The 21,126-nt window shown below is 50.5% G+C and overlaps 10 protein-coding genes across 14 annotated transcripts; 5 read left to right on the top strand and 5 right to left on the bottom strand.

Moving 5' to 3' along the window:
* Positions 1-305: 305 nt before the first annotated feature.
* Positions 306-1,845, bottom strand: LOC108138756 (reticulon-4-interacting protein 1 homolog, mitochondrial). Its single transcript, XM_017261159.2, has 3 exons — positions 1,205-1,845; positions 537-1,142; positions 306-481 (listed from the first exon to the last, which is right to left on the bottom strand). Exons 1-3 carry the CDS (start codon positions 1,724-1,726, stop codon positions 377-379), a joined length of 1,233 nt encoding a protein of 410 aa, XP_017116648.1. The 5' UTR covers positions 1,727-1,845; the 3' UTR covers positions 306-376.
* Positions 1,846-1,940: 95 nt separating this feature from the next.
* On the top strand, positions 1,941-3,114 carry LOC108138760 (protein cornichon homolog 4). Its single transcript, XM_017261168.2, has 3 exons — positions 1,941-2,135; positions 2,187-2,509; positions 2,578-3,114. The coding sequence occupies exons 1-3, from the start codon at positions 2,058-2,060 to the stop codon at positions 2,648-2,650; spliced, it is 474 nt and encodes a 157-aa protein (XP_017116657.1). The 5' UTR covers positions 1,941-2,057; the 3' UTR covers positions 2,651-3,114.
* LOC108138758 lies at positions 3,025-4,347 on the bottom strand. Its single transcript, XM_017261163.2, has one exon. The coding sequence runs from the start codon at positions 4,246-4,248 to the stop codon at positions 3,139-3,141; it is 1,110 nt and encodes a 369-aa protein (XP_017116652.1). The 5' UTR covers positions 4,249-4,347; the 3' UTR covers positions 3,025-3,138.
* A 272-nt stretch (positions 4,348-4,619) lies between these two features.
* LOC108138754 (serine--tRNA ligase, cytoplasmic) lies at positions 4,620-6,393 on the top strand. Its single transcript, XM_017261156.2, has one exon. It carries the CDS (start codon positions 4,735-4,737, stop codon positions 6,238-6,240), a length of 1,506 nt encoding a protein of 501 aa, XP_017116645.1. The 5' UTR covers positions 4,620-4,734; the 3' UTR covers positions 6,241-6,393.
* Positions 6,356-9,667, top strand: LOC108138750 (trichohyalin). Its single transcript, XM_017261151.2, has 7 exons — positions 6,356-6,430; positions 6,507-6,802; positions 7,015-8,348; positions 8,409-8,799; positions 8,863-9,102; positions 9,166-9,449; positions 9,517-9,667. Exons 2-7 carry the CDS (start codon positions 6,581-6,583, stop codon positions 9,665-9,667), a joined length of 2,622 nt encoding a protein of 873 aa, XP_017116640.1. The 5' UTR covers positions 6,356-6,430; positions 6,507-6,580.
* Positions 9,668-9,708: 41 nt separating this feature from the next.
* LOC108138755 (palmitoyltransferase ZDHHC23) lies at positions 9,709-11,534 on the bottom strand. Its single transcript, XM_017261158.2, has 4 exons — positions 11,448-11,534; positions 11,078-11,353; positions 10,115-11,020; positions 9,709-10,047 (listed from the first exon to the last, which is right to left on the bottom strand). Exons 2-4 carry the CDS (start codon positions 11,269-11,271, stop codon positions 9,867-9,869), a joined length of 1,281 nt encoding a protein of 426 aa, XP_017116647.1. The 5' UTR covers positions 11,272-11,353; positions 11,448-11,534; the 3' UTR covers positions 9,709-9,866.
* Positions 11,535-11,657: 123 nt separating this feature from the next.
* LOC108138759 (histidine protein methyltransferase 1 homolog) lies at positions 11,658-13,056 on the bottom strand. 3 transcript variants are annotated; one of them, XM_017261164.2, is made up of 3 exons: positions 12,991-13,056; positions 12,337-12,916; positions 11,658-12,281 (listed from the first exon to the last, which is right to left on the bottom strand). In XM_017261164.2, exons 2-3 carry the CDS (start codon positions 12,844-12,846, stop codon positions 11,871-11,873), a joined length of 921 nt encoding a protein of 306 aa, XP_017116653.1. In that variant the 5' UTR covers positions 12,847-12,916; positions 12,991-13,056; the 3' UTR covers positions 11,658-11,870. The 3 variants fall into 3 exon arrangements, with proteins under 3 accessions (XP_017116653.1, XP_017116655.1, XP_017116654.1); XM_017261166.2 differs by having other exon boundaries at positions 12,337-12,884; positions 12,991-13,050; XM_017261165.2 differs by having other exon boundaries at positions 12,337-12,900; positions 12,991-13,037.
* A 70-nt stretch (positions 13,057-13,126) lies between these two features.
* On the top strand, positions 13,127-15,784 carry LOC108138752 (splicing factor 3B subunit 2). The gene is made up of 5 exons (XM_017261154.2): positions 13,127-13,232; positions 13,285-13,937; positions 13,998-14,967; positions 15,026-15,270; positions 15,335-15,784. Exons 1-5 carry the CDS (start codon positions 13,209-13,211, stop codon positions 15,702-15,704), a joined length of 2,262 nt encoding a protein of 753 aa, XP_017116643.1. The 5' UTR covers positions 13,127-13,208; the 3' UTR covers positions 15,705-15,784.
* Positions 15,785-15,908: 124 nt separating this feature from the next.
* Positions 15,909-19,061, bottom strand: LOC108138751 (pre-mRNA-processing factor 40 homolog A). 2 transcript variants are annotated; one of them, XM_017261153.2, is made up of 7 exons: positions 18,953-19,048; positions 18,506-18,895; positions 18,207-18,439; positions 17,104-18,152; positions 16,683-17,048; positions 16,545-16,625; positions 15,909-16,483 (listed from the first exon to the last, which is right to left on the bottom strand). In XM_017261153.2, exons 2-7 carry the CDS (start codon positions 18,859-18,861, stop codon positions 16,190-16,192), a joined length of 2,379 nt encoding a protein of 792 aa, XP_017116642.1. In that variant the 5' UTR covers positions 18,862-18,895; positions 18,953-19,048; the 3' UTR covers positions 15,909-16,189. The 2 variants fall into 2 exon arrangements, with proteins under 2 accessions (XP_017116642.1, XP_017116641.1); XM_017261152.2 differs by having other exon boundaries at positions 18,506-19,061.
* A 75-nt stretch (positions 19,062-19,136) lies between these two features.
* LOC108138757 (lactosylceramide 4-alpha-galactosyltransferase) lies at positions 19,137-21,092 on the top strand. 2 transcript variants are annotated; one of them, XM_017261161.2, is made up of 3 exons: positions 19,137-19,260; positions 19,316-19,886; positions 19,941-21,092. In XM_017261161.2, the coding sequence occupies exons 2-3, from the start codon at positions 19,330-19,332 to the stop codon at positions 20,521-20,523; spliced, it is 1,140 nt and encodes a 379-aa protein (XP_017116650.1). In that variant the 5' UTR covers positions 19,137-19,260; positions 19,316-19,329; the 3' UTR covers positions 20,524-21,092. The 2 variants fall into 2 exon arrangements, with proteins under 2 accessions (XP_017116650.1, XP_017116649.1); XM_017261160.2 differs by having other exon boundaries at positions 19,140-19,260; positions 19,310-19,886.
* Positions 21,093-21,126: the final 34 nt, after the last annotated feature.

The raw sequence follows: 21,126 nt of genomic DNA, 5'->3' as shown, positions 1-21,126 counted from the left end.
ACGACCAGCGAGTGGTAGTAAGTATGCTCGCCGCAGTTGAATCACTTGAGCTGCAGCTACCTGACGACCAGTTGCCCTTCAGTCCGGTCGCTGCAGATATATGGATTTTCACGGTGATTTAAAGGTGATCCTTGACGAACGCCAGCCAGCAAATCAGGCAGATCAGCGATTAATTTATATTAAAAGTAATCAAATACGTCAGCGGACTGGCTTGCATTGCAGTCTTTGAACTGCGAGCGAGCGGTGTCGATGTAATTGAATTGCGTCAACGTTCCTCTGTTTCATAAATTAGTTTTCTGTTGGAATTTAATTAACCAGAACATGTCTTTAATGGAACAGAAACAACGTTATCAGTCGGTCATTCGCCTGTTTTCCCTCAGACCTTCACCACAATCTTGCCCCGCAAGTGTCCGCCTTTCATCTTTTCAAAGGCTTTAGGCAGATCATAGAATTCGTAGCTGCTATCAATCAGCGGCATCAGCTAAAATGACAGGAGTGGATTAGTCTAAAGAAAAAGTCTTGAGGACCATACTAACCTTTCGCTGCTCCACCAGTTTTTGTAGAAACTGAATGCCCTGCGGTGCGGGACTAAAGAAACCCCACTTTACAAGTCCTCCGCGTTGCGAGAATGACTTCACATTGGTCTGGACCAGGTCAAACACATTCTGCAGCGCTCCCAGACCCAATCCCTGCTTATCGATGTTTGCCAGCAGCGGAGATGAGAAGGTGATGTACTGCCGGAAGTCGAAGTTCGACTCAGCCGCCTTCTGACCTCCTTGGCCGGAACAATCCAGTACGATGTCGTAGGGTGCGTATTTGGACAGCTCCTGCATGGACTCGCTGTTGTTGTAGTCCACTACGAAGTCGGCTCCTAGATTCCGAACCATTTCGACGGCGTTTTCGCTACAGGTTGCAAGAACTTGCACTTTTTGTGACTTCAGGATTTGTATGGCCAGGGAGCCAACTCCTCCGGAGCCGCCCAGAACCAAGACACGTTTGTGGGCACCACCACCGGAAGATGTGGTGGCCCCGCATGGACCACCCAAACCGCCAGTGATATACAGGCCCGACCATGCCGTCAGACCGGCATACAACACGCTGGCCGCCTCACTGTCATCCAGTTCTTTGGGAGCCGGAGCGAGCTGTAATGAGAAAACTGGTTTTGATAAGCTACTCGATCCTTTGGAGTAACATAATCACATACACAGTATGAAGGCACGGCTACGTATTCAGCATGGGCTCCCAGGCTAGCCTGCAAGGGAACCACTCCCCAGACGCGGGCTCCCAGGGGCAGCGAATCCGAGGGAACCCCCATGCCCGTCTGCACCAGTTCGCCGCAGAACTCGCGGCCCAGGATGAGGGGGAATTCGATGCCATCGCCGGGCTTGCAGCGCATCTTGTTCAGCACAGCGGCTCCATAACCACGGAGCATGGCCAGGTCGATGGGATTCACAGCCGTCGTTCGAATTCGGACCAGGCATTCGTTGGAGCTGCGAATCTGGGGAATCTTCACCTTCTCGGAGAGCTGCAGCTCGTCGATGTCGCCGTAATTGTGCAGCTGCCATCCCCGCATTTTGTCGCCAAATTTCTCAGGTGATGGGGGAATATGTTGGGCATTTGTTTGGGAGCCGGAGAACGCGGATTGTGCCGAAGCTGACAACTGGCGCCTGGCGAGCAGGACGAACTGCCTCAGGGACAGGATGGCATTAGAGCCGGCAGCCTGCATTGCCGGAATTTGTATCAGGAATCACTTAAGTTTAAAAAAAGGAATTTCTTTCCCAAAAAAAAATTAACGGTTTGTTATGATTTTGGAACCAGTGCGGCCGTTCGCCGCGAAAACAGCTGGTTGTTATGTCAAAAATTATCGCAAGAAATCGATTAATTACGAAGAATTTCCACCGTGCCGCTTTGCAGCACTGGGTTTTCAAATGCAGTATGGCCATTAATAGTACATTTTCTTAATTAAAAACAAATCAAACGAGAAATGCTACAAAATCTGTAATTAACTAAGAAAAACCCTGTATTTATAAGAGAAAAAGTGTTACTATAGTGCAATTATGTTTCTGCCCGAAACAGCCACCTTTTGTATAACCCTGTTGGTCTACGGAGCCATCCTTCTGCTCCTGATTTACTATGTGAGTTCTGATTTTCATTAGAGAAACAATATTGAGAAGTGAAATTTTAAGGTCCTAACGCTGGCGGATCTGGAGTGCGACTATCTGAATGCCCAGGAGTGTTGCCGGCGACTCAACTTCTGGGTCATACCCAAATTTGGATCCCACGCCCTGCTCTGCGTTCTCCTTCTCATTGGTGGCCATTGGGTGATGTTCCTGCTCAACCTGCCGATGGTAATTTGGCTGTTCTACGAACTTCATCGCCAGCGACGTGATAGCCTGGGTGTCTACGACCCCGTGGACATACATAGCCGGGGATTGTTGAAGGTTCACCTGCGAAACTGTATGATCTACCTGGGCTACTATTTCGTCATGTTCTTCGTGGGGCTTTACTGGTGAGTTGTGATTTTCTTTGGAACTCCTGTTCACCTTTATTAAGCCCCCTTTATCGTTCCCCTTCCAGTCTAATTTCATCGCTGATTAAGGGGGATCCCATCAAGCGGTACGAGGACGACGAAATAGTCACGGATTTCTGAAGTTTATCCTAGTAAGCCTTCACCCAAGAGGCTTCCAGCGAATTCTTGATACCTAGAAACAACTACAACGCCTTGGGCTGTTTTACGTTTCTCCTGATTTAAAAGAATTGTGAAACAAAAACAGAGGCGTACGTTTAACACACACGTTTCCTTATACACTTTCGAAGAATTTAATCAAATACGATATGATTTTCTGCTATAATATACCATAAAAGGGTATACAAAGACTAGATAATTTATAACCATTGAAATCCGATAGTCAAATTCGTTCAAAATCTGTAAAAGTCGAGATGAAAAAGACTGTTGCACTGCATTGTGCTCCATTGACATCGCGTTAACAGGATATACAGGACCATTTCTCAAAACGAACCTAGTCGCACTTCATCTTCACTTTATTTATTTCATCATTAGTAATATAAGCGTATTCGAATAGAAATCACAAAATACATAACCATACACAGAAAGCTGTTCCCGAGTTGAATCCTCTGTTATTGCAGGAAGTCGACCACCTCCTCCAGTTCCCTCTGGCGAGCCTGTTTCTGGGCCCATCTAGCCTCCGCGGTCTTCACGCTGACCACCCAGCGATCGTGTGCCAGCTTGATGCCGCACACACCAGCATCGTCCGGAGTCCTGGACACGGTGGAGGAGCCACCTGTGCTCTGGGTCCTCCCCATGTAGGTCTGGGCATCCGATCGCGGATGGCGGCGCTGGGCCGGGCAGATTTTGCCGCCCCTGGGAAACGGGGGCTCCGACAGGTACTTCTTAAGGCAGCCCTGGTGGAACAGATGGCCACAATAGACGCGCTCGATGAAGGTGTCCGCATTATCGTCTGTGTCTATGTCCTGCGGATCCTCCGGCAGAACGGTATTATCACAAATGGGGCACAGTTCGATGTGAAAGTCCCGCGTGGCCTCCAGGCAGAATTTGAGCGATCGTTGCAGGCTCCTGACGGGCCGGAAATTGGCCAGAGCCTCCTTGCTCAGCCGGATCGGGGGCTCCACGCACTGGCGGGCAATCTCACGCGACTGGCCGTTTAGGTAGCGCACGAGCACAGCCGGGAGATTGGATTCCTGGCCACGCAACTCCACACTCTGCATGGGATAGCTGTCCGGCACAACGGCCGTGACTTTGTATGTGTAGAGGCCTCCCCTGGCCACCAGCTCCACGCTCCTGTTCCGCTGTTTCAACTTTAGCTGACTCTCCGTGGTGGTGCCCCCATTCTTGATGTCCGCCCTCAGCTGCTTGATCTCGTCCAGGCACACGCAGAGTGGATTATCCGATAAATACTGTTGGGCAAAGGCCAGGACTAGGAGCGCCTGTGGCTTGCCGATGAAGTCCCGCGCATAGTCGTCGATCAGCCGGGTGAGCTCCGTCAGCAGCATGTCGGAGTAAACGCGACTCTTCAGCTCCACCAGGATGGGAGTGCTCTGTGGATAGTTTTGTGGGAATCGCAGGCACACGGTCATCGATCTGTTGGGCCGCTCCGGGTAGATGTCCACTCGGATCAGAGAGCTGGAGCAAATTATGATCTTCGTGTGCGGCACCTGCTTCTCACATTTGGCCCGGAACTCCGTAACTTCCTGATCGATGAAGCTCATTTTTGGGAGTTCCTTTTGTGTTCTCCAATTGGACTGTTTTTGAACAGCTGGTAAAAGCAGGGCCGATTCCGTTCCAACTGACAGTGTTGTGGGTGAGTGGCAGCTTAGGTTTGGATGGTGTCGAAGAAAACCTAATGTATCTTGAATTTAATGTTTAATAAACTTGCTACGAAACAACGTAGAAAAAGTATAAAATATATGCATTGAAACTTTTAAAAATTTACCAGTGCTTAAAAATATCTCATCATATAAATCAAATTAACCGGTGCTAATATTTAACTTTAATAACTAAAGATCTTACATTAAAAAGATGACTCACAACAATGCAATTCGCCACCATCAGAATACCACCAAATGCAACACCACCATGCGCTGTTCAACACTGGCCAGCTGACGCAAAAAGCCAGCCACGTTGTGAAAACGCCGACAAACTGCGAGTGAATCGAAACTAATCCGCGACTGAAACTGAACTAAAGCGTAACTAACATGGTGCTGGATCTGGATCTGTTTCGCAGCGACAAGGGCGGCAATCCCGATGCCGTGCGCGATAACCAGAAGAAGCGCTTCAAGGATGTGGCTCTGGTGGAGACGGTGATCGCCAAGGACTTGGAGTGGCGTCAGTGCCGTCACCGCGCGGACAACCTGAACAAGGTGAAGAACGTCTGCAGCAAGGTGATAGGCGAGAAGATGAAGAAGAAGGAGCCGGTGGGCGCCATGAGCGAGGATCCGCCGGCCGACGTCACTCAGGATCTCACTGAGATCGTGGCCGAAACCTTGCAGCCACTGACCGTCAACCAGATTAAGCAGCTCCGCATCCTCATCGACAATGCCATGTCGGAGAACCAGAAGTCTCTGGAGCTGGCCGAGCAGACGAGGAACACCTCTCTGCGGGAGGTGGGCAACCACCTGCACGAGTCCGTCCCCGTGTCCAATGACGAGGAGGAGAACCGCGTGGAGCGAACCTTTGGCGACTGCGAAAAGCGCGGCAAGTACTCGCACGTCGACCTCATCGTAATGATCGATGGCATGAACGCCGATAAGGGAGCCGTGGTGTCGGGCGGACGTGGCTATTTCCTCACCGGAGCCGCCGTCTTCCTGGAGCAGGCCCTCATCCAACACGCCTTGCATCTGCTGTATGCCCGCGATTATGTTCCCCTCTATACACCCTTCTTCATGCGCAAGGAGGTGATGCAGGAGGTGGCCCAGCTATCGCAGTTCGACGAGGAGCTGTACAAGGTGGTGGGCAAGGGCAGCGAGAAGGCTGAGGAGGTGGGCGTCGACGAGAAGTACCTGATTGCCACCTCGGAGCAGCCCATTGCCGCCTACCATCGCGATGAGTGGCTGCCAGAGGCTTCGCTGCCCATCAAATACGCCGGTCTGTCCACCTGCTTCCGCCAGGAGGTGGGCTCCCACGGTCGCGACACACGCGGCATCTTCCGCGTCCATCAGTTCGAGAAGGTGGAACAGTTCGTGCTCACCTCCCCGCACGACAACAAGTCCTGGGAGATGATGGACGAGATGATCGGCAATGCCGAGCAGTTCTGCCAGTCGCTGGGCATTCCATACCGCGTGGTGAACATCGTGTCCGGTGCCCTCAACCATGCCGCCTCCAAGAAGCTGGATCTGGAGGCCTGGTTCGGCGGCAGCGGTGCCTACAGAGAGCTCGTCTCGTGCTCCAACTGCCTGGACTACCAGGCCCGTCGCCTGCTGGTGCGCTACGGCCAGACCAAGAAGATGAACGCCGCCGTCGATTACGTGCACATGCTGAACGCCACGATGTGCGCCGCCACTCGCGTCATCTGCGCCATCCTCGAGACCCATCAGACGGAGACGGGCATCAAGGTGCCGGAGCCACTGAAGAAGTACATGCCGGCCAAGTTCCAGGACGAGATCCCGTTCGTCAAGCCCGCTCCTATTGATCTGGAGCTGGCTGCCGCCGAGAAACAAAAGGGCAAGAAGGAGAAGACCAAGAAGGACCCGGCTGCTGCTTAAGATTTCGGTTCACTCAATTACCACGAAACAAACTGCTAAACTAAGCTTGCAAAGTCCTCTACATTTTTGTTACTTATCGACTTATCTAATATTTATGGCATTTATATAAACTTTATAAAAATTAAACTGGATCAAGCTGTGCTTTGAATGCAATCTAGGGGTTATTTTTATTTATAAATTATTAACGGGGGTAAGTCGTCACCCCGGTTGGCAGTTTTCGTTGTCAGGACAATACTTTCCACTTGTTTACGAACTTTTCCCTTCAGTTCACATTTCACTTTCAAATTGAAAAACCTAGATATTTTACTATCAGAATTTGGAATAATAATATTGGAACAAGATGTCGCATCAAAAACGCCGTGAGAAACCCAATAAGGAATCGCGATGGGATCGCATCCGCAAGAGGCATCAGCAGACAAGTGCTTTGGGCCTGAAGACGGATGCAGTGCGTCGCCTTATCGAGGCGGATTATGTTGGAAGGCGACAGGAGCGCCTTCTGATCGAAGGAGAAGATCCCAAGCAGCTGAATCCTAGTGTTATTATGGACATGCGGCATAAGATGGTGAGAGGAAAGCCTCATATATGATATGAGAAACTATTCTTTAAACAGGAACTTTAAATTAAATTGATATGAAAAATACTCAATTTAAAGCTCATGATTAACATGTGAATTGTTATAATATTTACAAATTATTAGACTAAACTAGTCGTAGATAAAACAGTAGAATAAACCATCATTTCGAATGTGTAATGATTACTATTTTCTTTAAATAGTTTCAAAAGATACCACACAAACTACCGCTGGCCACCCTGGCCCATGACCACGGCCACTCCCTGGAGGCCACCAAGGCTCACAACCTGGAGGTGGAGCAGCGATTCATCGACAACCAGCTGCAGAAGTTCCGCCAGCAGTTGTCCAGGCAGTTCCAGCGCAGCAAGTCCCACCGCGTGCCGCCGACCAAGCCGGACTTCAAGCTGAACAATGGACCCCTGGTGAAGAGTCTGGCCCAGGCTGCCCAGCACATTGATAACTTTTACAGCACTCCCGTCCAGGCCTTGGGTCAGATGGCCCAAATGTGCTCGGAATCCAAGGCAGCGGCCACCAAGAGCCTAATCCAGCAACTGAGATCCGAGCCGGAAAAGGAGGCGGACATGGATTGTGAGTGGGCGGAGCAGCAGGCGCAGGTGAGGGAGCTCCCCACCTTCCTGGAGGAGCAAGTGATATCCTTTGATGCCCTGGAGTATCGCAACTTCACGAAGCAAGTCCAGGCGGATGAGAGCAAGGCGAAACTCCTGCGCTGCCGCACACCGAGTCCGTTGACCTCCACGGAGGAGTTCTTTAGGCCCATGCGGGCGGCGGCCGAGCGGCAGATGCTTCATGTCCGCACCGTTCGGCACGAGGAGGAGCTGCAGCAGGAGCAGCAACAGCCAGATTGTAATCCTTCCCCGCTAAAAAGGGAATCCTCCACCTGCTCCAACACCAGCGATGGCATAGACTCCGTAATATCCGATCTGGCGGAGGAAGCGCTCTACGAACTCCAACTGGAAGCTGCTGAGGAGCAAAACGAACAGCTGGCCAAGGAGTTGCCCATTCCGCCCAAGCAGGTGCAGTTTCAGTTGCCCCAAAAGAAAACCCCCACACCAAGCACCCATCCCATTGGGGAATCAGAGGCCGAGCCCGAACCGGAACCCCTGCTCATCCGGCGGATTGAATTGCCCAAGGTGGTGGTCAAGCCCAAGGTACCTGATACCCCGCCACTATCCAGTGACAGTGAAGACGAGTCGGGTGTGGCACCCACCTACGAGAAGCAGAAGATCATCGACCAGCTGTTCCAGGCCAGGGCCAACACCCAGCTGGTGATCATGCGCAAGTACTTCCTCAAGTGGATACACTTTACAACGATGGAGAAGATCGAGCGGGAGCAGGGACCCACCTCCTATCAGGCGCGGGACAATCGGGTGCAGAAGATCAACGCGTTTCTGGACAAGGTGCGGCAGGAGAAGAAGCGACAGCGCACTGAAACGGTGGCCGAGACCAGTAAGATCACCCAGAAGTCCCTGGAGCAGCGTGAGGAGGCCGTAAAACTGGCCAAGCAGTTCAAGAATAAGTAAGTCATGTGCATATTCATTTACATATGTAACTAACATGGACTTCTCTTTTCTACCAGACTCAAGGTGCAGCAGGACATCATTGACCTGCAGCGTCTCAAGCTGGAGCGCCAGGAGCGGCTCATCATGCAGCTGAAGCTGACCAAGCTCAGCGACGAGGCCAAGGAAGCTCGCGAGGATCTCAAGCAGGAGCTGAAAACGGTCATCCGCTGCGGGGATCCCAAGGCCAAGGCGAAGGCCAAGTGCCTGCAGTTGATCGGCAGTCTGCGCGATGCGGATGACGAGGAGATGGCCCGGCTGCAGGGCAAGGCACTGCTCCAGCCGCGATTCCTGCAGCACATGCAGGAGCGGGCCACCGAGCGGAGTGTGCGTCACGAGCAGGCTCGTCAGCGGCGGGCACAGGCGGAAGCCGAGAGGGAGGCGGCCAAGGTGGCCCTGGAGGAGGCCAAGGTGGGTCCTTAAATAACTAATAATATAGTATAGATTTACATACCTTAATTCCCTACCTTGCAGCGCCAGGAGGACGAAGAAGCCAAGCGTCTGCGGATAGAGGTCCTTAAGGAGAAGCGACGCCAGGAGAAAATGGCCAAGGTCCTAAAGGAGCGGGAACGCCAGCGCTTCATAGACAACCAGCGCAAGGCAGTGGAGTTCAGTCGACGGCTTCTGCTCAGCCGGATCGGCATGGAGGGCTTCAAGCGGCTCCTGCAGCGCAAGCGCGAGAATCTGGTCAAGAGCGAGGAGTTCCGTTGTCAGGTATGCTTTCCTCTTTCTTCTGGTTACGGTTAGTATTATAACTAACTGGAGTCCCGCCGACAGCTATTCAAACGGAACGCCTTCCAGTCGTGGCACAATTACACGGTCTATAAGCAACGTGAAAAGATGATCCGAGCGGAGAGGTGCTGGCACACCATCCTCAAGAGACGCGCCCTGTGCGCCTGGATCGTTTACGTGCAGAATGAGAAGAGCAAGATGCTGGTGGCCATCGATTGGCATGCACTCCATGCCATGGAGCACTGGTTCGGACGCTGGTACAAATACTCCGCGCGATGTCGAATGATCGAGGACACCAAGACGCGGCAGGCCATCTCCCATCACGAGTGGTAGGTCCCTGCCTGTAAATAAATATTTGAATGATGATTAATTATAGCGAATGAACAACTTCACTAGGCACCTGAAGTGGAAGGTCTTAGATTGCTGGCGGCGCCTGCCACAGATCCTCAAAATCGAAAGGGAGACGGAGGAGCGGCGCCAGCGATGGCGCATGAAGATCTGGGAGCTGCTGCCCGATTACAAACCGAGAGAGGATAGCTTGTGGTAGCTTCACATTTGTTTTGTTTTTGGTTTTTGGTTTTTCGTTCATAGTTTCTTAATTATATTTATTTTGAATAAATTTGAAATTGCGTTTAAGACCTTAAAGCGCTACGGACTAAGTACTACCAAGAGAACAGCGTTTATAGTGAAATACTTTAGTATTTGGGCGACAAGCTTGTGCTTTCTACTTTTTGGTATGTGAGCGATCACTTCAGAATGGCCCGCCAATTGCTCCAGATTCGGTTGCGACCTGCGGCATTGGAGGCGCGTTTGAACTCGTGCAGTGTGGAGCCCTTCCACCACAAGTACGCCTGTCGGGTGAGTATAAAGGCGACGTAGGCGGAGATAAGCAGGGCGTAGCAAGCCACCACAAAGGAGATGCCCAGCCTGAATGGGAAAGTCACATATGTCATATGTATATAAAACTAAGATTCCATTTAAATGTTCGACTTACTCAAAACCCTCGAACACCTCACTGCAGTCGTCGGGCAGGAGCACGGGATAGCCCAGTGGCCGCACCACCATGAAGGGATGGCAAATCGAAGTGAGGGTCAGGTTGGCGCCCAGCAGGAGTGCAATCTCCGACAGAGCCAGCCCCACGATGTACCACACGTAGTTACGCTCCCCAATGCAGCAGTTTAGCCAGTAGCTGTGGTGATCCCGCCTCTTCACGCAGGTGCCGCAAATGGGACAGTGGTAGGCTCGTCTTGGAGTCACCTTTCGACAGATCTCGCAGATGTTGGGCTGCCCGTGCATCAGGCCCGACCGCTCGGCAGTGTCCATGCCCATGTCCACCACCTCGTCATCGTCGTCTTCCAGACTCAGTACACTGTCCATCTGGAGCGTGATCTGAGCCTCCGCCTGCTCCTCGCCACTAGAAGCCTCCGCGATGCCCGGCAGCTCGTCCTTGGGCGTAGTTCCGTATTGGGCCGAAACAAGATTCAACGGGGCCAGAACCTTGGTGGAATAGAGACAGTACAGGGCGGCGCAGGAGAAGAACATCAGGGCATAGTTCTCCTCGGGAGCCAGCTCCAGCAGTGGCACCTGGAACTCAAATATGATGATCATGTAGAGCACCGAGAAGATTAGCCAGCTAAGAAAGAAGTTTGTCCGCGTGGCCGTCTTCTTGGCCAGCTCCACGCCCCAGACGGTGAAGCCCACCAGGGTGAGCATTAGCACCACGGCTGTCTTGGAGTTCAGGGTGGCCAATCCCAACATGAGCGGCACAATAAAAGCCGGCGCCACGGCTGCAGGCGATATTCGCTTGGCACCGCCGCGCCATGGCAAACGCAGTCGGTCCTGGAAGGCGATCAGCATGCCGTCTATGTTCCTTCGATCGATGGCTCGGCAGGTGACAAGTCTGGGGAGGAATGTAGCATTGTAATCAATCGCAATAGCTTTGCCCACACTTTCTCACCTTGTAAACACTAAGTCGAAGTCCACGCAGTTACAACAGCATGCTAGGATGTGCGTTCGCTGGTGGCTGTCCTCCGCCACGTATTCACAGCAGCAGAGCGTCCTGTTCTTCTGCGCTGACTTGGCCTCCGCGTCCTCTGATTTCCGGGCTGCAGTCACAAAATCGGATAAACCGGCGGCAGACATCAAGAACATCGATTTAACACGGCGATAGTGTTTTTTTTAGGTGTTCCGGGCAGCATGTACGTAAATTCGTTAGATTATATTAGTGCACGCCCTATTGGCAAACAGGAGGAATGTTTCAAAAGCAATTATCAGTGCCGTATGGGTGCATTTTAATTGTTTTATTATAGCACACCAAATTTACTCACAATTTCTGCGGGATAACGACAACAACAACTTAGATGACGGTCTGTAACAGGGTGCTTCGCATCAATCAGGAGTGCCAACTTAACTTTATATTTAATCTATAAGGCGTCAAGTGGAATGAATTTAAATCGATTTCAAAAAGTTTGCAAAAAGAAAGGTATTGCTGACTTTGTTATAATAATTATCAAGTAAGCAGAACACCCTACCAAACTTGAACTTTTCCAAACATTTTTTTAACTGGGATATTGCCGATATTTATCCGTATATTATTCGTAAAAGAAATAATGTTTTAATTTAAAAAAAATTGTGTGGAGGTTTTTATATTAAATGTTTTTGTTGTCACATTCTTTTCAACGATTACGATATTACTATTTTACGCTACGATTAACGGATATAAAAATCCCCCATAAATTCAACAAATAAATCTATTGAAATTTTAATTGTAAAATTCCTCTTTTCAAGTTATCGTCTGCCTGCCAAACATTTTCACATCGAAACACATTTTCCAACTTTATCTTTTCCGAAAATTGTTCCAGGCCACCTCCGACTCCAAAATAATGAGATTTGGCAGCAACCAAAATGATTCCATCCGGTTTTAGGCGACCAGCAAAGGTCTCCAACAGTTTTTGCTGATTTTCAATATTGTAAATTGTCTCTGAGGTAAGTATTAGATCGTATTTCTCTACTTCCTTTGTAAGTTGGGTGAAATGAGCCCAATCCCCGGCATATAAGGATGTATGTTTGTCCAAAAATTGCAACTTTCCATCGTCAGTGAGCGACTCGTCTAAATTTAGCAGGACATTTGGATATGTGATGTATTCCAAAACATCTTTGTTCTAAAAATATTAGATTTATTAATATAAAAAAATTAAAATGGGTTTATACGCTTACGTAGTCCTGAAAGTCGACTCGTGCTCCGTGTTTCATGGCGTATATCCCCAGTAATCCGGAACCACAACCCAAATCCAGGACTCTTTTATCTTTCCAGAAGGAGTCTTCATGTTTTTCGGACAGATACACTAAAAGACTTTCTGTGCATTCCCATATCTTAGCACCTCCTTCGTAGACCCCGGCTATTAGATCCGAATGATTTTCTTCAGACTTTCTGATATCGAGGTTTTCCAAGTGCGTTTGGGCTTTTATATCATCCAGCAGAAAACCGGCTACAAGGTGTCGGATTTTTGTGTTTCCCACATCCATTTCCTTTGCATTCAACTCGTAGAAATCCAATGTTGAAATTATGTTATCTATTGGCTTTACTTTCTCTGCCTGATACCAATCTATATTCTTAGTGTTTTCCGATTCAGGTTCGGAATTGCCTTCATTACTAAAAATTGCACTTTTAACGGCCTCTGGATCTTCAGATGTGTCCGCCTCTACTTTAAAATTAAATTTAAACATCTTTGTGTCCTCGAGGCACCCTGTGATCTGTACGAATCCTGTAGTTGAAACGAGCTGTAATTATGTTTCGCTATCATTTTAAATTAACACAAATCAATATTTCATTTAGTTAACGTATTTACAACACAATATACAATAATTTACCTTTGTAAATGGAAATTGACAAGCAATCAGCTGTTGGCAGAAACCACGCTTTTAGTATGGTTCTTTGGTCACCCTGTGGAAAGGAGCTGCCAACTGGCTGTGTATTTTGATCGATAGCTATCGAGCTATCGCTATTGTGCACTTATCTGATTTCTCCCATCGCTAAAATTTGTTTTTTCGCTGGTGGTTTGGTTTTGATAAATTTATTTAATTAATTTATGGCGGACCAGGTAAACAATGAGGTGAGTTTTTTGCACAATCTGCCAGTTCACTCTGAAATGCGTCACTTTCTAGGCCGGCCAGCCGGCGCCGCTGATGTCCTTACGCTTCGATCAGCAGCAGCACGAAAGTTCGGCGGCGGCTAATGGGAATGAGAACGGCAATGGAAATGGAAGTGCTGCCGGCGAAGCTTCCGAGGATGGTGTGGATGCTGAGAAGTCCGCCGCCGAGCTGGTGCTGCCCAAGGCCCTGGAGGATGTGCTGGCGCTGAAGGATCAGCGTGTGGCCGAGTTCACAGTGGACGCCGACTCGCAAGGGGGCAGTGGGGGCGCAACGCAGGACGGCGACGAGGCTGATGTGGGCGAGGACAGCGAGGAGGATGCGGACAACCTGGTGAACGGCGGCGGTGGCGAAAAGGCCGGCAAGCAGAGCAAGGCGGAGCGGAACAAAAAGAAAAAGAAGCGCAAGAAGCTGAACAAGAAGATTCGACACCAGCTGGAATTTGAGCGACAGCAGCAGTTGGCCCAGGCGGATGAGCACGAGGCCGCGGATCAGGAGGCTAAGGAACCGGACACGAAAGCTCCGGGCAGCGGGGATGAACAGGTCGCCGAGAAGGAAAAGAAGGACAAACACAAAGACAGTCGCAGCAAGCGGAGGAAGGATCGCAGTGACGAAAAGGAGAAGGATAAGAAGACGGGAGAGTCCAACGAAGGCGATGTGACCATAGAGTAAGTCATGGCATTAACTTTATCCACCGAATAATATATAATTTTTGTTTCTTCCCGAAGATATGTGCCCGAAAAGATTACAATTGCCGATCTGGCGCCCATGTACCGCCAGTTCTATCGAGTCTTTGAAATTTTCAAGCTGGAGAACAAACCAAAACCTGCAGAAAAGGACAAATCTTCGCTTGATCCAGAAACCTTGTCCAAGGACAAAAAGGCTGCCGACAAACTCCTCGAGGACGAAGACGACGATGGCGATGACGACGACGAGCACAAGGAGGACAAAGAGAAGCTGTCCAAGCGGAAGCTCAAGAAACTGACCCGTCTGAGTGTGGCGGAGTTGAAGCAGCTGGTCTCCCGACCCGATGTAGTTGAGATGCACGATGTTACTGCCAGAGACCCCAAGCTGCTGGTCCAACTGAAGGCCTATAGGAACACAGTGCAAGTGCCGCGGCATTGGTGCTTCAAGCGGAAATACCTGCAGGGCAAGAGAGGCATCGAGAAGCCTCCGTTCGACCTTCCCGCCTTCATCAAGAAGACGGGCATCATGGAGATGCGCGAATCGCTGCAAGAGCGCGAAGACGCCAAGACCCTCAAAGCCAAGATGCGGGAACGCGTCCGTCCCAAAATGGGCAAAATCGACATTGACTACCAGAAACTGCACGATGCCTTCTTCAAGTGGCAGACCAAGCCCCGCATGACCATTCATGGCGATCTCTACTACGAGGGCAAGGAGTTTGAGACGCGCCTTAAGGAGAAGAAGCCGGGAGATCTTTCCGAGGAGTTGCGCATTGCCTTGGGCATGCCCGTTGGTCCCAACTCGCACAAGATTCCGCCGCCATGGCTGATTGCTCAGCAGCGCTACGGGCCTCCGCCCTCGTATCCGAATCTGAAAATTCCCGGCCTCAACGCGCCCATCCCAGACGGAACTTCGTTCGGTTATCATGCAGGAGGTTGGGGCAAGCCGCCAGTGGATGAGAACGGAAAACCGCTGTACGGTGACGTATTTGGAACCAACATATTGGATTTGGATGTGAGTACCAATATCTCGTTTCTATTTAATTTTATTAAACGTGGAGAATATAATTTAGAATGGCATCGACGAGGCCGACATCGAACGCAATCAATGGGGCGAACTGGAATCGGAGTCAGAAGAGTCCTCTGAAGAGGAGGAGGAAGATGGCGAGGACTTGGGCGATCAGCAGGATGAGACTGGTCTGGTGACGCCAGTGGAGGGACTGGTAACACCCTCTGGACTCACCAGTGTCCCAGCTGGCTTGGAAACGCCCGAAAACATTGAGCTTCGCAAAAAGAAAATCGAAGCCGAAATGGAAGAGTAAGTGAAATTATTAAACTGTAAGACAAGAGCCCAGCTAACCGCAGTTTTGGTTTTCCCCCAGCAATGAAACCCCTGTTTTGTACCAAGTGCTGCCCGAAAAGCGCACCGATCGCATCGGCGCCTCAATGATGGGATCAACCCATGTCTACGATGTCAGTGGCGGTGGGGCCAACAAGCAGCCACCAGTTCGATCCACCACAGATCGCGAGGGCATCGTGGAATTGGCACTCGATCCCAGCGAACTGGACATGGACAACGACGCAATGGCGCAGCGTTATGAGCAGCAGATGCGCGAGCAGCAAAACCACCTGCAAAAGGAGGATCTGTCAGACATGTTGGCCGAGCATGTGGCGCGGCAAAAATCGAAGCGCAAGCGACAGCAAACGGATCCGGCCAAGACCACAAAGAAGTACAAGGAGTTCAAGTTTTAGTTCTACAACAACAACAAAAAATAAACTACTTTTCCAATTGTGCGCTTGTCAAGAATGTCATTAAACATAGTAAAAACTTATATTGTGTTTACGTTTAATTTTAAATAAGTTAAAGAACTAATTAATTCAGAATGTCGGTCTACTTAAAATCATAGGGGAGCAATCAAACTTTATTCCTGTATGATAATTACGTTACTCGAAATCTTGCGTATATCTTAAAACTTGACTTGGTAGCTTTAATTCATTTATACATTGAAACTTATTGCGACTAAGAAATTACAATAGTGGTTTGCTGTGTGGCTTGTGCTGGGGCCAGGACTACATCGTAACCAAACAGAGCGGATTGCAGTAGAAGGCAAGGACTGGGGAGAACTTGTCCAGCAACTGAGTCCAAGGCCAGCTGCTTCTCCTGAACCGCACTTAGCTGGAGCTGGAGTGCGCCACACGCTGTCTATGTCGGCTTAAGCTCAGCGCCCGCCGGCTGGTCACTCGTCCAACTGCTCGCTTAGTTGCGCCAGCAGGGCTGCTCGCTTCGATTCCAGCTCACCGTCACTTAACGTCAGCTCCTCATTCCGCGATCCCGCCGACTCCATGGACTGGGCGGGACTGAGGGGCGTGCCGGAGCGATTGTGTCTGTTGTGCCGCTTGCCTTCCTTGTCCTTCTTGGTGCGCTTCTCCTTCTTCTTTTTCTTGGCCGGCGAATGCGAGTTGGAGTCATTCTGCAGGAGTGCCTGGGCGCCGGGCGACTGGTTGCCAGGAATTTCCGATTCGCAGGATGACTGAAATGTAAGCTTTGTTAGATCTCTTGAGTTTCAAGGATTGGGGGGATTTGCTACGTACCCCTCGCAGTTTGTTCTTGCGCTTCTTTTTCTTCTTCAGCAACTTTTCGCTCTCGATGCTGCCGATCGAGCTCAGGGAATGCTGCTCGGGAGTGAAATTACTTCTAGCTTTTAGTGTAGAATGGATTTGCATACTAACCGATCGAGACTTGGAGCGCCTTCGCTTCGATTTCTCCACTTCAACCTGCTCGTTCTCAATGTCTGATCTGGACGTGGACCTTACTCGTTTTTTGTGCTTCTTGTTTTTCTTCGATTTACGTGACCGCGAGTGATGATGGCTGCACGCATCTTCGCTTTCTTTGATAAAGTCCTCCCAGATCTTTTCCACCCCGATTTCCTTTTCGTACAGGGCGAATGCTTCCAGGTGCTCCACCAGCTTCTTGGCACTCTCGTAGGGCTCGGCCACTGAGACGTTGGCCTCCAGCCACTCGTTTTTGATCTCATTCTCCAGCTTCCTGAGCCGTCGCACCTCTTCCTTCATCCGCTCTTTTTCAATGGCCTCCGCCTGGAAATAATTGTTATGCAAGATTTTTACCGCAAAGAGCTCACTCGAATCTTACCTTCTCCAGCAAAGAGTTGTAGGTGAGCTTCACGTTGCCCGCATCCAGGCTGGCTGAACGCTTATCCTCACACACAACCGTGGCAAAGTCCTCGAAGGACGTCTTCGCCTGGACCACAAATACTTTTTCCTTCAGTATCTCCCGAATTATTTTCTTCTCGTCATGGAAACGGGCCTTGAGGTTCTCCACATAGAACTTGAAGAGGTCCAGAGGCGTGGAACCGTTCTGGCCGAGCATGGCGGAGAAACGCAGATCGGCGGATATGATGGGATAGAGCTCTACCCAAAGCGACATGGAGGTGAGCTTGCCCTCTTCGTGCAGGGAATCGAGGAGTCCGAGAAAGGAGTCCCTGTTTTTGCGCTGCTGTCGCTTCATCCGCTTTTTTTCCCGCTCGCGTTCCTCGTCCTCCTCTTTTTCCAAGGTGCGAATGTGCTCCTCAAAGACAATGAGGGCATCCTCCTTGTCCATTCCCAGCAGGGTCACGTCGTTCTTAAATGCCGCGTTGTCCAGCAGCATGACCTGAGCCTCGGACCACGTGGTGGCATGGTTAATAGACGTCATCGACTCCAGTAGCTCTCCCAGAACCTTCATGTTCCGCTTCTTTAGCAGCCGCGCCTCCTCCTTCTCCCGTTTAGCTAGATTAAATATACAATCCTCGTATATATCCCGTCGATCCGGTTCCGGCACCACCGTCCACGTTCGGGTTCCGGCAAACACCTCTTCGCAACGAAAGTACTTCATCTGCGAGTTCATCTTGTCGCTGGACATGAGGAACTGCTCGAGGTCTTCCTTGGCCTTCTTGGCCTTTAGCCGCGACTCCTCCCGCTCGTCCTTGATCTTCTGCGTCTTGTAGGCATTGAAGGCCTGCTTGCGTTCGTTGAGGTTCTTGAAGGCTGCATAGCGCGGGTCCTTCGAGATGATCTTCACACACTGATCCCAGTTGGAGTTTGAGGGTACGTTGCGGTCCCGCAGCAGCTCCTTAAAGGACTCGATGGCCTCGCGTTTATCCTTGAACACCACTGCGCTGTCCGACTTGTCGTCCTTTTTAGCTGAATCAGAACGTGATTAGTTCAAGAAAGTAAGCGTACGGCGGTCTTATTTACCATTCTGTTGGGGCACCTCAATGGACGCCAAAGTGGCTGCCATGGCCTGGTCCAGAGCGGAGGACGAGTTCTCGTTGCTGCTGGGCGTCAGGGGTGAGTGGATCTCTGGCGTGGGTATTCTGGGAGCAGCGGGCAGGGCGGCGGGCAGGATGTTGGCCAGAGCAGCATGTGGCACCATGCCCGCCAAGCTGGATGAAGTCATGGCCGCCACGGCCTTGGCGGCGGCAGCAGCTCTGGGTAAAAAAAAAACACGATATTAGCAAGTGATATACATCAAGAGCGCCCCGCAAATCACTTACTCCTCAGCCTTCGCCTTGGCCTTCATGTCCACGTATTCCGGTGGTGGCTCCCAGCAGGTCTCTTTGGTCGCCACGTTGTGGTAGTACACCTTGCCCGTGTCCGATCGGTACTCCTTCCAGGGGCACTGATTGTGCAGCAGCTCAGCGGGCGTCATCAGGGCCTCCGGCTTCTCCCACGAACTCTGCTTGGTGTTCTGGTTGTAGTAGTAGGGTCGTCCATCCGGCGCCTTGTGCTCAGTCCACTCGGAATTGGAGGCCATCACCCCAAAGGCGGCGGCCAGCTCTGGAGGGGGCGGGGCCGCAAATCCGGGCGGCGGAAACTGCGGCACTATGGCATTTGACGGCGTGTAGCCCATGCCCCTTCCTGGCGGCGCTCCTCCATTGCCCACGCTAGGAGGAACATTCATTTCACTATTTTGCTATATGGGTTATGGGTCGGTCGTCTACCGGTCGTTGTTGCGCCGGCCAATTCACGTTGCGTTCGGTAATGGAAAAAAAATTGGTGAAAAATTCTCAAAGCAAATGCCGCTTTCCACGCCAGTGTGACCGTGCACCAAACTATTGGATAATCTTAAAACCTACAAATTACCATAAATATACCACTGCTCACACCGATAAGTTATCGATAAATAGGCTTTGTTGTGGTCCCTATTTTTGCACTGTAAATTACAAAAAAAAAAAAACATTAAGTAAACATAATATTTGCTTATCAGCAAGCATGATCGCGGCGGTGAACGGTTAGCCGCGGTCACAGAGTGAGTAACAGTCAACGGCGTGTCGAAGCAATCTCTTATCTGTCCCCAGTTTCAGTTCCTGCTCTAGTCATGCTCCTGCGGCTGCCCATTTTGGCGGCACGCTTCCTTCACAACGGAAGACTGCGGTTTCTGTTTGGCATCCTGATCCTGGTGCTCGTCGGCAGCATTGCTTATACCTACACCTGGCAAAATGACTACTACCTGTGCTTCATGGAAGGCCAAGGGATGGCGACCCAGGCGCCAGTCGCTGATGCGGATGCCACTCCCCTGGAGGATGTGCTGCTGGCGGAGCCAAAACCCACGCCCGGAAGGAGTATCTTCTTCCACGAGACAAGTTGCCACCAAACCGAGAACAAGCAGTTCGAGAAGCTGAAGCTCACCGCCCGTCAGGCCTGCGCAATCGAGTCCGCAGCGTTGCATAATCCGAATTTCAAAGTGTTCGTCCTCTTCGCCGGCCCCACATATCGAATCTCCACCGGTGGACGCAACAACAGCCATCCGCAGCCTCTGGTCGACGCCATTCTCAGCTACAGCAATGTGCACCTGCGGCGACTGAACCTGTGGAGCTATGCTGCCGGCACGCCCATCGAAGAGTGGCTAAAAGACGGCCGCTTGTTCCGCTCAAGGTGAGCCTCGTCATTCGCCTTTTGGTATTACTCATCACTGACTTCCCCCACCAGATATTTGTTTTCGCACATATCGGATTTCCTGCGCTACCTCACCCTCTATCGCTACGGCGGTCTATATCTGGACATGGATGTGGTGGTGCTGCGCAACATGGAGGAGGTGCCGCCCAATTACACAGGCGCCGAGTCCAACACACACTTGGCCGCTGGCGTGATGAGCCTGGCAGCCACTGGCTTTGGCCACGAGATCGCCGAATCGTGTCTGCGCGACTTTCAGTACAACTTCAACGGTCGAGACTGGGGCAACAACGGTCCCGGGGTGATAACTCGTGTGGCCCAGAAGATTTGCGGCACCAAGGACATCGCCGTGATGCAGGAGGATCCAAAGCGTTGTCTGGGATTCAAGGTATTCGGGCGGGGCGCCTTCTATGCCGTTCCCTGGAAAAAGTGGCGCGACTTCTTCGAGCCGGAAAAGCTGGAGGAGACACTGGCCCGCTGCAAGGATTCGTATGTGGTGCACGTATGGAACAAGCACTCGAGCTCGCTGCTCATCAAACAAGGTTCTAAAGGCGCCTATGCCAAGTATGCCGAACAAAACTGCCCGCGGGCCTACAAGGCTGCGGGCGAGTACTTTTAGTATTACAATCGAGTGAAGGGTGTTTTAAGATCACTACATTTGTATATGTATCGTTTTCCGCTCCAAGCCAAAGAATCGTGGCCCTCAGATAGGGCTCCATTGTTAGGTTGCATTGCCTTCTGTTTGCTTTTTAGCAGCCCGCATTCCAAATGATAACAGCATTCTCAAGCGCACACAAAACTGGCACAGCTTAAAAACAAATCAGATATCTACACTTTTCTTAGTTGCTTATGTCCGCGCTTTGTCCCGTTGCACAATATATTTACATTGCCTGATTGATAATCTCCTTATATTTAACAAATGAAAAAGGCACTGCTGTATAAGAAAGCTTAGAATACTCGGATTGTCCCCACAGTGCTTTGTACAAACAAATTTACACTTAACTAAGCTCGAATAAGTTGAAGAGTATTGTCCGTCATGTAAAACTTCTCAAAAATGCCTGGAAATCGGGCCACTACTAACATAGTCTGTATGTTTACTATATTTAAAAATAATAGAAAAATAATATGTGAAAGCCTGTTTCGAAAAAAGATAAAGGCTGGTAAATGAATACATCACTTGGATACAAATCGGTATTTGCCTTTTCAATAATCCAAATTTCTA

The sequence above is a fragment of the Drosophila elegans genome, unplaced genomic scaffold, assembly GCF_018152505.1.
Source record: "Drosophila elegans isolate 14027-0461.03 unplaced genomic scaffold, ASM1815250v1 contig_814, whole genome shotgun sequence".
NCBI lineage: Eukaryota > Metazoa > Arthropoda > Insecta > Diptera > Drosophilidae > Drosophila > Drosophila elegans.
Note: the sequence above shows the minus strand (reverse complement) of the source record. Positions and strands in the feature narration are given on the sequence as shown.

What these genes read in the sequence shown, in the direction of transcription:
- LOC108138754 (XM_017261156.2), top strand. Translation starts at nt 4,735, where the DNA reads ATGGTGCTGGATCTGGATCTGTTTCGCAGCGACAAGGGCGGCAATCCC.
- LOC108138758 (XM_017261163.2), bottom strand. Translation starts at nt 4,248, where the DNA reads ATGAGCTTCATCGATCAGGAAGTTACGGAGTTCCGGGCCAAATGTGAG.
- LOC108138750 (XM_017261151.2), top strand. Translation starts at nt 6,581, where the DNA reads ATGTCGCATCAAAAACGCCGTGAGAAACCCAATAAGGAATCGCGATGG. An exon ending in TGGACATGCGGCATAAGATG is followed by an intron (nt 6,803 to 7,014) that starts GTGAGAGGAAAG and finishes TTCTTTAAATAG; the next exon opens with TTTCAAAAGATACCACACAA. An exon ending in GCCATCTCCCATCACGAGTG is followed by an intron (nt 9,450 to 9,516) that starts GTAGGTCCCTGC and finishes CAACTTCACTAG; the next exon opens with GCACCTGAAGTGGAAGGTCT.
- LOC108138756 (XM_017261159.2), bottom strand. Translation starts at nt 1,726, where the DNA reads ATGCAGGCTGCCGGCTCTAATGCCATCCTGTCCCTGAGGCAGTTCGTC. An exon ending in TAGCCGTGCCTTCATACTGT is followed by an intron (nt 1,143 to 1,204) that starts GTATGTGATTAT and finishes TTCTCATTACAG; the next exon opens with CTCGCTCCGGCTCCCAAAGA. An exon ending in AACTGGTGGAGCAGCGAAAG is followed by an intron (nt 482 to 536) that starts GTTAGTATGGTC and finishes CTGTCATTTTAG; the next exon opens with CTGATGCCGCTGATTGATAG.
- LOC108138752 (XM_017261154.2), top strand. Translation starts at nt 13,209, where the DNA reads ATGGCGGACCAGGTAAACAATGAG. An exon ending in GAAGGCGATGTGACCATAGA is followed by an intron (nt 13,938 to 13,997) that starts GTAAGTCATGGC and finishes TTCTTCCCGAAG; the next exon opens with ATATGTGCCCGAAAAGATTA. An exon ending in CCAACATATTGGATTTGGAT is followed by an intron (nt 14,968 to 15,025) that starts GTGAGTACCAAT and finishes AATATAATTTAG; the next exon opens with AATGGCATCGACGAGGCCGA.
- LOC108138757 (XM_017261161.2), top strand. Translation starts at nt 19,330, where the DNA reads ATGCTCCTGCGGCTGCCCATTTTGGCGGCACGCTTCCTTCACAACGGA. An exon ending in GGCCGCTTGTTCCGCTCAAG is followed by an intron (nt 19,887 to 19,940) that starts GTGAGCCTCGTC and finishes TTCCCCCACCAG; the next exon opens with ATATTTGTTTTCGCACATAT.
- LOC108138760 (XM_017261168.2), top strand. Translation starts at nt 2,058, where the DNA reads ATGTTTCTGCCCGAAACAGCCACCTTTTGTATAACCCTGTTGGTCTAC. An exon ending in TTCTGCTCCTGATTTACTAT is followed by an intron (nt 2,136 to 2,186) that starts GTGAGTTCTGAT and finishes TGAAATTTTAAG; the next exon opens with GTCCTAACGCTGGCGGATCT. An exon ending in TTCTTCGTGGGGCTTTACTG is followed by an intron (nt 2,510 to 2,577) that starts GTGAGTTGTGAT and finishes TTCCCCTTCCAG; the next exon opens with TCTAATTTCATCGCTGATTA.
- LOC108138759 (XM_017261164.2), bottom strand. Translation starts at nt 12,846, where the DNA reads ATGTTTAAATTTAATTTTAAAGTAGAGGCGGACACATCTGAAGATCCA. An exon ending in GAGTCGACTTTCAGGACTAC is followed by an intron (nt 12,282 to 12,336) that starts GTAAGCGTATAA and finishes TAATATTTTTAG; the next exon opens with AACAAAGATGTTTTGGAATA.
- LOC108138751 (XM_017261152.2), bottom strand. Translation starts at nt 18,912, where the DNA reads ATGAATGTTCCTCCTAGCGTGGGCAATGGAGGAGCGCCGCCAGGAAGG. An exon ending in GCCAAGGCGAAGGCTGAGGA is followed by an intron (nt 18,440 to 18,505) that starts GTAAGTGATTTG and finishes TTTTTTACCCAG; the next exon opens with AGCTGCTGCCGCCGCCAAGG. An exon ending in GGCGCTCCAAGTCTCGATCG is followed by an intron (nt 16,626 to 16,682) that starts GTTAGTATGCAA and finishes ACTCCCGAGCAG; the next exon opens with CATTCCCTGAGCTCGATCGG.
- LOC108138755 (XM_017261158.2), bottom strand. Translation starts at nt 11,271, where the DNA reads ATGTTCTTGATGTCTGCCGCCGGTTTATCCGATTTTGTGACTGCAGCC. An exon ending in TTCGACTTAGTGTTTACAAG is followed by an intron (nt 11,021 to 11,077) that starts GTGAGAAAGTGT and finishes ATTCCTCCCCAG; the next exon opens with ACTTGTCACCTGCCGAGCCA. An exon ending in GAGGTGTTCGAGGGTTTTGA is followed by an intron (nt 10,048 to 10,114) that starts GTAAGTCGAACA and finishes TTTCCCATTCAG; the next exon opens with GCTGGGCATCTCCTTTGTGG.